Source organism: Glycine soja, chromosome 8 (assembly GCF_004193775.1).
Source record: "Glycine soja cultivar W05 chromosome 8, ASM419377v2, whole genome shotgun sequence".
NCBI classification, from domain to species: Eukaryota; Viridiplantae; Streptophyta; class Magnoliopsida; order Fabales; family Fabaceae; genus Glycine; species Glycine soja.
In genome coordinates, this window is record NC_041009.1 from 8773872 (window position 1) to 8783454 (window position 9583).

Sequence of the window (9583 nt, forward strand, 5' to 3'; positions counted from 1 at the left end):
AAACTTAAAAATCAACTGTACAATTCTGATTCTGATACGACTCTTCCCATTAGGCCCGTGGAAAAAGTTTAACTAACCAAAATGCTTTTGTTCTTTCGAATTTTATTTTGTTTTCTTTTATATTAATTTTTTATTTAAATTTAAAAATATAGATAAAAGAAACCGGGCTCATCAGGGCTGGGACATAGTTCCAGTTCCATACAGCCCATTCCAAATTGCTCCACCCTCTTAATTTGGGCCTTTGTTCCTCCTCAATCAATTCACAATAAAAATTAAAGCTGATAAAAGTAAAACAAGAGATTCTGCTTCTGCATCTTCCATGATCCTATTTCTATGATGAACCCGGATGAGTGTTGATGAGAAAACAAAGGATAGAGGGAGATCTGTTTAAGTTTGAAAACATCTCTTCGTCACAGTCTTTGTTCTTTCTAATTTTATCTCTTTTGTTGTTGTTGGAAGGAACCCGACACAACTTTACACAGTTTACACAGATCTGTTCCTTTTTGTCACTGTCAACAGAACTATCCTTTCATTCACTGCCGCCAGGTACCGGTTTCTTCTCGTTTTCCCTCTACCACTTCATTCACAATTTACACCTGATCGTGATGCCCCAACTCGTGGCTCCTCTTCCCATTGTTTTTTTGGTTATATGCATCTGCGCTCTCCTCACCGACACTATACTATTCTTAATATTCATTCGGGTCTTGCCCTCTTCTTTTTCTCCCTTTCTATCTCTCTTTTTTCGCTCAAAGTTTTGGTTTTTAAATTTGTTCTGGTTGAATATTTTCAAGGAACTTATGGGGTAATTAGTTGCTGTTGGATCAGTTTATTTTTCCGTTTTCGTTCTCTTTTTAGCTTTTAATAACTGTGTGTGCATCTTTTCTGATTTTTAGTCTCATGGGTTATGCCAAAATGTCATCTTTTTTTTTTTGTTATATTCCTTCTTTTTGTTATGCAATGGCAGTGATGATAACTTGAAGAAAGAATCAGATATGGAGGGTGATCTTCAAAGGGCTCTATCTTTGCGCCTAAATCGTAGAGGAGACCGAAGTAATCAAAGTCCTGCTAAAGGTGAGGAAGGATTCTTGAAAACGGTTTTGGTTCTTTTATCTGTTGAGAAATCTCTCTTGTCTTTGTTTCTTTACCAGATGATATGACAGTGAAGGACATAGTTACTTTGGCCCTGGCAAATAAACTTAGTTTGTTTGTTGGTGATGCAGATTTTGAGGTGGGCTTCTTTTCTTCAGGGAGGGTACCTCAGGATTACCCCATGAAGATTGTTTGGAAAAAAGGGTTTGTTCGGTTGGTTCTTGTAGCAGGGATCTTGTGGATGTTATTAATTCTTCTTGCATTATTGTTCCATATATGGTCTTGTCAAACTTCCGTCTCCTTTTTATCAGGTTAGTAAAGTTTTTAATAAATTTGGTTACTTTTTTGAAATGTTCTCAAGTTTACCTCTTGTTGATAACTACCACTTTATTGTAATAAGTGATAACATAGACTCTTCATCCAACTGTCTATTCTCAATGTGATATTTTGAGAATTGGGTTTAAGGGAACATCACGTCGCTTTATATTTTAACTAGATCTTTGTAGCTGTCTGTGCCTCATGGTTTTAGTTGTTCCTGGTACTAGAAAACCAACGTGTACATGAAGTTTCTTGCCATTCATAGATGTTGGCTTTTGAAAAGGACAGTTTGGAAATTCATTTTTCACTATAGATAAGTCTTCTTCTCTCTCATATCCATAAGTTCAACTCACAGCTTAATTCTTTAGCAGTATTTACTGTGGAATTTGAAGGTTAGGAACTATAATTTCTAGTTGAAAATAAGAATAGTATAATATATCTAGGTACAGAGGGCAAGCTCTGACGCAATGGAAAAGTTGCGCCTTGGTGACCGGTTGGTCATGGATTCAAATCCAGAAATAGCCTCTTTGCACATGGAAGGGTAAGGCTGCATACAATAGCCCTCTCCCATACTTTCGCCCAGGAGCCTTCTGGTATTGGGGTACATTAGTTTTTTTCTGTTAGAGGGGTACATTAGTTAGTATAAAATATCTAGATACAGAAAATTGAATTTAATGTGATGTTTTCTTGTTACTTTTTGTCTCTCTTTGATGGTATTTGTAAGGGGAACTAGGACTGCACTTGTATTATATTTAGTTAATTGAAACTAACTTTGAAAATACAAATATCTACAATCTGATTGGCGAATTTAGATGCAAATTTGCTATGGGTAGAAATGTTGGATGATAACTTGATGGGAGGTTCTGTTAGGTTATTAGAAGACATACTTCAAGGAATGCTTGTTCAATATAAATATTCTGTCTTTTATTTTTTTTCCACCAAAATTGACTACATTTCTGAAAATATAGCAATTTTCTGCTTGACCTGCAGCTATGTGTAACAAAGATAGCAAGGTTTTCAACATGTTAGACAATATGGGACTTGTATCAAAACCTCACAGTAAGATTTTGGTGGTTTTGCCTCCATCCCTTCTTTTTGGACTTCACCAAATGATAACTGTGTGTTTGATATTGGTGCTGCCTATATTCATTAGGATGTCCAATTCCTCTTTCCAATGACCCTGATAAAATAGTTATCCCAACTGGAAGAACTCCCAACGAAATTGTCAAAAATCTGTCATATGTTATGGAAGATGAGGTTCCACATAGTGAAGCTCAGTCATCTCCTCTATTTGGAGGCCATCCAAGTTGGAAACAAAGGGAGGAAAGTTTTAAACTAAAGTCAAATATGAAGGTAAATTAATTAGCATGATTTGATCAAGTTCATTTTAATTGCAAATGCTTCACAATTTTGCAAGATTACATCATAGTTGTCACAATTAACAAGTCATGTTTTCCCATTTGCTCTGCCCATTAGGTGCATTGTGGATTCATCCAAGGTGGTGGTGCTGAAATGAATCGTGTAGACATCAAATATGTCAAGAAATGCAAATTTGTTGTTGCATCTGGAATTTTTGATGGCTATGATTTACCTCATCAACCATCAAATATAAGCCTTCGCTCAAAGGAGCTTTTTTGCTTCCTTATGGTTGTGGATGAGGTATCTCTAAAATTCATGAGGGAAAATGGTACGGTCAAAGAAGACAGAGCTGGTGGAAAATGGGTGGGAATATGGAGACTTGTTCTTCTTAAGCATCCTCCTTATGATGAACCAAGAAGGAATGGGAAGGTTCCCAAAATTTTAACCCACAGGTTGTTCCCTCAAGCACAGTATAGCATTTGGATTGATGGTAAAATGGAGCTGATAGTAGATCCGTTGCTAATCCTTGAGAGGTACTCATAACCGTTTAAATATTTTATGCCTAATTTTTATGATAACATCAACACTTTAATCTTTTTTTTTCTGGATAGATATTTAAACTACTATCCTTTCGTTACTTGAGAGAGCTTAGAAGGATAAGGGGGGGGAAGCCATTTTATAATTTTGAATTTGATACATTTCATGTGCTTATCAGTTACCCAAAAAACATTATGGGGCACTCTGATTGAAGGGCTCAATCTAATGGATGTCTTTTGTGTTTCATTTTTCTCTTACATAAGCTTTGGATATTTACAATCATGAAGTTGTGCATTATACAAACAAAATATTGGTTTGGTAGGGACTTCCTTGTCATGTGTTTCTGGATTTTCTTTTGGGATAGCAATTTACTGAATCATGATGTTAGGTTTTCTGTGTCGCCCCTTGTGATTTAGTTTGACACTAACTCCCCTCCTCTCTTCCCAAATCAATGAAAATGGTACCTGAAACTGATAAGCTTAAAACTTTCTAGCAGAATGGATAGCTTTTTTCTTTATTCCTGGAGTTACTTCCCTTGCGTTTATTTGCACCTGACACTTTGATAACCTGTGTTGTATAACGGCATATCTTATTCCTTTTGAAAGCACTAATTCATACAATTGTACATACCATGAAGGATATTAGTGTACAAAATACAAATATAATGCAGGGGATAACTTTGAATGTATATTTCTATTACAAGTTTCAACCAACAGGAGAAACCACACTGAAACTATTGTTATAAACTCTCCCATTGAAGTTTCATGTTAGAGCTTACTAACTACATCTGTATTGTTGAAAAACTCCTGATCATGTCTGCGCAAGCCTTCTGTGACTTGTGATGACTGTAACCTTGTAAAACTACCATAATTATGCAGATACCTGTGGCGAGGCAAGCATACGTTTGCCATTGCTCAACACAAGCATCACCGTAGTATATATGAGGAGGCTGATTCAAACAAGAGGCGAAAGCGATATGCTCGACCCCTTATTGATCTCCACATGAAAATCTATTATTATGAGGGAATGAAGCCATGGAGTTCAAATAAAAAGACCAATAGTGGTAAGACAGGAAACGGGACCTTCTGGTTTTGTATTTTATGTTTACTGTTTGATATCAACAATTTCGGTAAGAGGAAACAGGATCACTTCTTGGATCCTTATACATATTGTTTTGTCACATTTCTGTTAATTTTCTAATATTGTTCAAATTTGTTCCATATACAACAATAACAACAATAGCCTTATCCCAATAGATGATGTTGACTACATATATCACAAGATGTTATTGGGTTCATTTAAAAACCAATTTCTTAGGGATATTATGAGCTGTATAATTATGTAACCGTTAACCAGTGTATTTATGACTCTAATTATAAATGAAACTCTCTGTTGTATAGTTAATACACATGGATTCATTCAAATGTTCTCTTGTTCCTCTCTATCAACAATAATGTTTGGTGATGTCATATTGTTAACTACAATATATGATGTTTCAGATGTACCAGAGGGAGCCGTCATCATTCGGGAACACACTGCCATAAATAACTTATTTAGCTGCTTGTGGTTCAATGAGGTTCACCTCTTCACTCCCAGAGATCAACTGAGTTTTGGCTATGTTGCATACAGATTGGGGGACGCGTTCAAATTCTTCATGTTTCTCAACTGTGAATACAATTCACTGTTTGTGTTGCACCCTCACACAAGAGAGCACTCTTCTCCCATAGAATGGGTTAAACAGTTGGATGAACTTAAGAAAGGCAATTTAAAAGAAAGTAGGGGAGGACTAGGCTTGTTTACCCCTTATCCTGGGGATCTTGATTCTGTTGTTCTGCCAAATGTAACAAGAACATCAAAAGCAGGCTGACATTTTGTTTATTGTTTAACATATTCATTTTGTCATGTATTTTTTTTTCCAAGAATTTCTTGATGTTTATTTTGCTTAATCTTAATGAAAGTAAAGATAAAGCTCTTCAAATTTATTTGTTTTTTTAAAAGTAAAGAGCCTTTATAATATCCTTCCACGAGTCTTTGAGATATAACTTATGAGTTGTGTTTGGTAATAGTATTAGTATGGTAGAACACGTAGTATTTTGTGATTCCTTTTAAGGTTATGGATCAATTTGCATTATGTCCATAGTACTTCACTAATCTTCACATGACTTTATTATGAAAAATTCTTATGGGAGTTTGTTTCACGGAATCGTACTAGATTTTTGAGAATATGAAGATGGGAATATATTTTTTTCATGTTTGTTAAAAAATTAATTGAAAAATATTCTCAGACATGTTCCATGAAAATGAGATTCTCATACTCATTTTATTTTTGTATTGATTTGATTCCCGTGGAAATGTGGATTCTTGTGTGGTAAAAATCTGATTTATCATGCAAAAATACTATTACATCCTTGTTACTAATATTCATTACTTCACTACTTTTTAACTTACCTATCAATTTTATTATTTATGCTATTAGATATTTCCCCCTATGTAAATCATAATTTTACTTTACATCTTTTATGATTTTTTTTTAGTATGTTTTCTATCCTTTGAATGTCAAAAATTGTACAACATGTAAAACATCTTTAATTGTGTTTTAAGTTCAAATTAAATTTCATATATGTATGTTGGAATAAAGTATGAAGTTGGTGTCATGTAAGATCAATTCATGGTATAATTTTTTCTTTTTAACCACATATTTTCTACTAGAAATAATCTTATTCAAGTCGAGTAAGACTCTAATGAATGATAAAGTTATTCCTCTAAATATTTAATATAAATGTGTATCCATTACTGATGCATAAAAAATGAAGATGACAAAAAGCACTTACTAATTTTTTTCATATTAACAATTCAGGTGAAAATATTTTCTTAAAATCTATTGAAACTAATGATGTAATTAAAGGTATCAAGCAAATGTTTGAATTATAAGATTTGTGGTAACAAAAAAATGTTTTTTTTAATGAAACAAAAAAAAATGTTAAAGAAGAGAACTAAATTAATTTTGGCCTTGTTAGGGCCGAAATAGTCCATCCTTAGAATTTAGATGAAAAACAAACAAAAATAGTTAGAAAAATATTTCGTAGTTGCTAACGATCTACTTTGGGCATGAAAGAATCATTAAATTCCAATAAAACGATTTCGTTGAAATAAAACGAAGTTAAGCGGTAGTTTGAAGTATCTTTCCATAACGGAAAGCAGAAGTAAACATCTGTAATTATATGAAACAGACTAGCTTGTATCCATTGCCATTCATCATCATTGGTGGTTGTTTGTCGACCAGCTTTGATCACGCCAGCGTAATTGACGACCAGGGAACCTTCCAGATGAAGAAATGTTGCTCTGGGGATTAGTCTGAGTACCTTGTGAGGCCCGAGGCATCCTTGTTGAAGATGTGACCTCTGCACTGAGGTCTCTATACTGATGCTCATTGCGAGGCGTTCTTAAAGATGATAAATTTGTTCTCCATCTAGCCGTACGATTTTCCTCTGCCTCAAGATCACGGGATGATAAATACGGAAAATTGCTTCTCACTCTACTTCTGGCAATTCTCTCCAGTTGATGCACTGAAGGTAAATTGGATCTCCATCTAGCTGATTGACTTGTCTGTGTATCATTTGATACCCTGTGTGTTGTTGTTCCAGACCTTCTGTCATATAATGGAACTCTGTGTCTCGAATTAGTCAACAAACTAGCCATTCGGTTAACATCTTCAATAGAGATAAATATTTCATACAAGAATGAGGACATCAAGTCAGCAAGACCCCCAGTCAAAATGGTATCTCTATTGTAATCTGCACCAGAACTTGCATGGATTGAGCTAAAAAGATCTCCCAAACCCCTTTCTTGTTCCATCCTTAACCAATCACATTGTCGCGAGGGATCCACCTCTGATGGTCGAACAGAAGGATGCTCAGACCTAGCATGCTTCCTGAGTTCTGGATATGTCCCCTGGAATTCACATGTTTCGGAAGAACAACTCCTTAGTTTAGAATTCATATACCTTCGAGCAGGCTCCAAAACCATATATCCATATATTTCTCCACGGCAAAGAGGGCAAATGAGCTTTGGTTGTAACTGGCTCCCACATTGAGCAGGGTGCCAAGACTCTGACTGAATTTCTCTACTATGTGAGACTCTGCCTGTGACAGGAATTTCTTGCAGTACTTCTGATGAGAGATGAGAAGCAAAGGACTTACAAAACTGGTCAAGGCAGTTGGAGTGGCGGTAACTGGTATTGCACATGTAAGGAAGGCAACCCTTCTCATAGGAAGAACATTTCAAAAGAACACCATTGTGAGGGGGTTCCATGCAAATAGGACATCTAGCTTCCTCCCATTCTTTCATTTCATCAGCCGATTCCAACAAATTCATAGGTTTATGCAGCTCAATGTTTTTGGAGTTGGATGGGTAAGGATACGGTCTATTACAATCAGTAGACAGGGACTTCAATCTTCTAACTTTAGGCATTTTGAAATTCAAGATGCTGCTAAAAACAAAATCTTCCTTATTTCAAACAACCAAAACAATAAACAGATTACGTAATGAAATAGTAATTAAATAATTAAAGTGTAACAGGTCTTTTATATTGATAAGATCCGCTCTTGATATCATTAGAATTCTTTACCTCTTTATCCTGACACAATTTGTATACAAGAAAAGAGTAATTGATTCTTATATCTATTCATAAGTATTGAGGTTTTGAAAATTTCATCAACCTAGCCAACTCTAGTAGGAAAATTTGAACTTTGGATTCTGCTTACCCGTAAAATTATTTTTTTAACTTCAGACAATAGTCTCTTAACCCCCAAAAGTTCCCTCTTGAAAAATACAGATAGAAATTGATAACTCTCTCTAAGGTCAAGTCCTTTGTTTGGGGGCAACAATACTCAACAGGATTAATACAAATGATTTGCTGCATAAGTGGGAGGCATTGATAGCTCTTTATCCCGACATGCATGTTCTCTAAACAATTTACTCTTTCAACATAAGGTAACTTTCAACGAAACAACATTTTTTAAATTCTAGTGCCCTTGGCAATCACTGGGTGCGTCTATTCCTTCCACTTCCGAGTAGTTTTAGGTTTTTACTATAAAGAATTGGGCATAAAAAACAAAAAGTGCCGTGTTTTAAGAATCAGGCCCTAACAATCTAACACCTCCAAGAATAAAGTAACGGCTTAAAGATCTTGCCCGTAACAATGCAGTGTGCCTTACGAAGAAAAAGAATCTAACAAAAGTAAATCCAAAAGAAAATACGCCTTGAAAAAATGTTTCATGATTGCATGCGGTGTAGCAATTGAATTAATCACTAATCAGACAGTTTTTTCAAAAAAAATCAAAGAACACAACAATCAAGCCAAGCGAATAATCTAATTTGTTTAGGCGGCATCACAAATGAATTGGATATTGAACAAGAATGCAATGAGGAAAAAGAATTAATAATTGAAAGAGGAAGAGTACAAGAATTAGGGTTAACCTGGAAAGTGGTGCAGTGGAGATTGCGACGAATAGGGATGAGATGAGGATTTGCGATCAGCAGAACAGCCAAAATAAAAAGGGGGGGTTGGTTGGTTCGGTTTTGAAATTGAGAGTGGAGACCAGAACTTTCCAACTCCTGATTCGATTTAAATTGAGTTCAATCGTAGACTTTCATCGCTATATAAATATTCTTATTCAATTTAATTTGGTCTTTTGTCCTTATCTTTATCTTATTTTAAAAGAGAAATAAAACATGACAACATAATCTAGTCATAATCTTTTTTGACAAACTAATATAATGAAACTATAGTGCTTAATTACCGATTTTTGACATTAATATAATGATAAAAAATAATGTAATGAAATATTTTTAAATATCTTTTGCCTAAATTAATTAATTTTACTTATGTTTGAGATCTGAAAAAGTATCAAACTTAACATTTTATCCATAAAGAAAAAAAAAGTGTATAAATAAACATGTGCTGAGAAGAAGAAAAATTATTAAACCCCAAAATAATACATAACAAAAAAGCATACGTATAAACATGCATTAAACAATAAATAATAATAAATTAAAATTAATATACATATCAATATCAATATATAATAAGAAAAATTATAACTTTATATCAAATTTAGCATCTTACCCAAAAAAAATTAAAAAATGCAAACACAAAACAAAAGAAAAAAAAATTAGGGTACTTGAGCACGGCTGAAACCACCATGTAACAGTGTATTCGCATTTTGTTTTCAAGATGCTAACTTTGATATATTACAAAAAAAATTCTTTTACTATATAT

At 34.3% G+C, this 9583-nt stretch overlaps 2 protein-coding genes across 4 annotated transcripts; one reads left to right on the plus strand and one right to left on the minus strand.

Moving 5' to 3' along the window:
* The first annotated feature begins 185 nt into the window (after positions 1–185).
* Positions 186–5225, plus strand: LOC114421701. Of its 2 annotated transcripts, XM_028387756.1 has the most exons (8): positions 186–546; positions 965–1071; positions 1221–1400; positions 2398–2466; positions 2561–2760; positions 2884–3299; positions 4182–4366; positions 4803–5225. In XM_028387756.1, the coding sequence occupies exons 2-8, from the start codon at positions 993–995 to the stop codon at positions 5168–5170; spliced, it is 1497 nt and encodes a 498-aa protein (XP_028243557.1). In that variant the 5' UTR covers positions 186–546; positions 965–992; the 3' UTR covers positions 5171–5225. The 2 variants fall into 2 exon arrangements, with proteins under 2 accessions (XP_028243557.1, XP_028243558.1); XM_028387757.1 differs by lacking the exons at positions 186–546; positions 965–1071 and adding an exon at positions 1635–1948 and having other exon boundaries at positions 1261–1400.
* A 1192-nt stretch (positions 5226–6417) lies between these two features.
* LOC114421702 lies at positions 6418–8946 on the minus strand. 2 transcript variants are annotated; one of them, XM_028387759.1, is made up of 2 exons: positions 8782–8946; positions 6418–7805 (listed from the first exon to the last, which is right to left on the minus strand). In XM_028387759.1, the coding sequence occupies exon 2, from the start codon at positions 7771–7773 to the stop codon at positions 6562–6564; it is 1212 nt and encodes a 403-aa protein (XP_028243560.1). In that variant the 5' UTR covers positions 7774–7805; positions 8782–8946; the 3' UTR covers positions 6418–6561. The 2 variants fall into 2 exon arrangements, with proteins under 2 accessions (XP_028243560.1, XP_028243559.1); XM_028387758.1 differs by having other exon boundaries at positions 6418–7789; positions 8782–8945.
* Between the last annotated feature and the right edge of the window lie 637 nt (positions 8947–9583).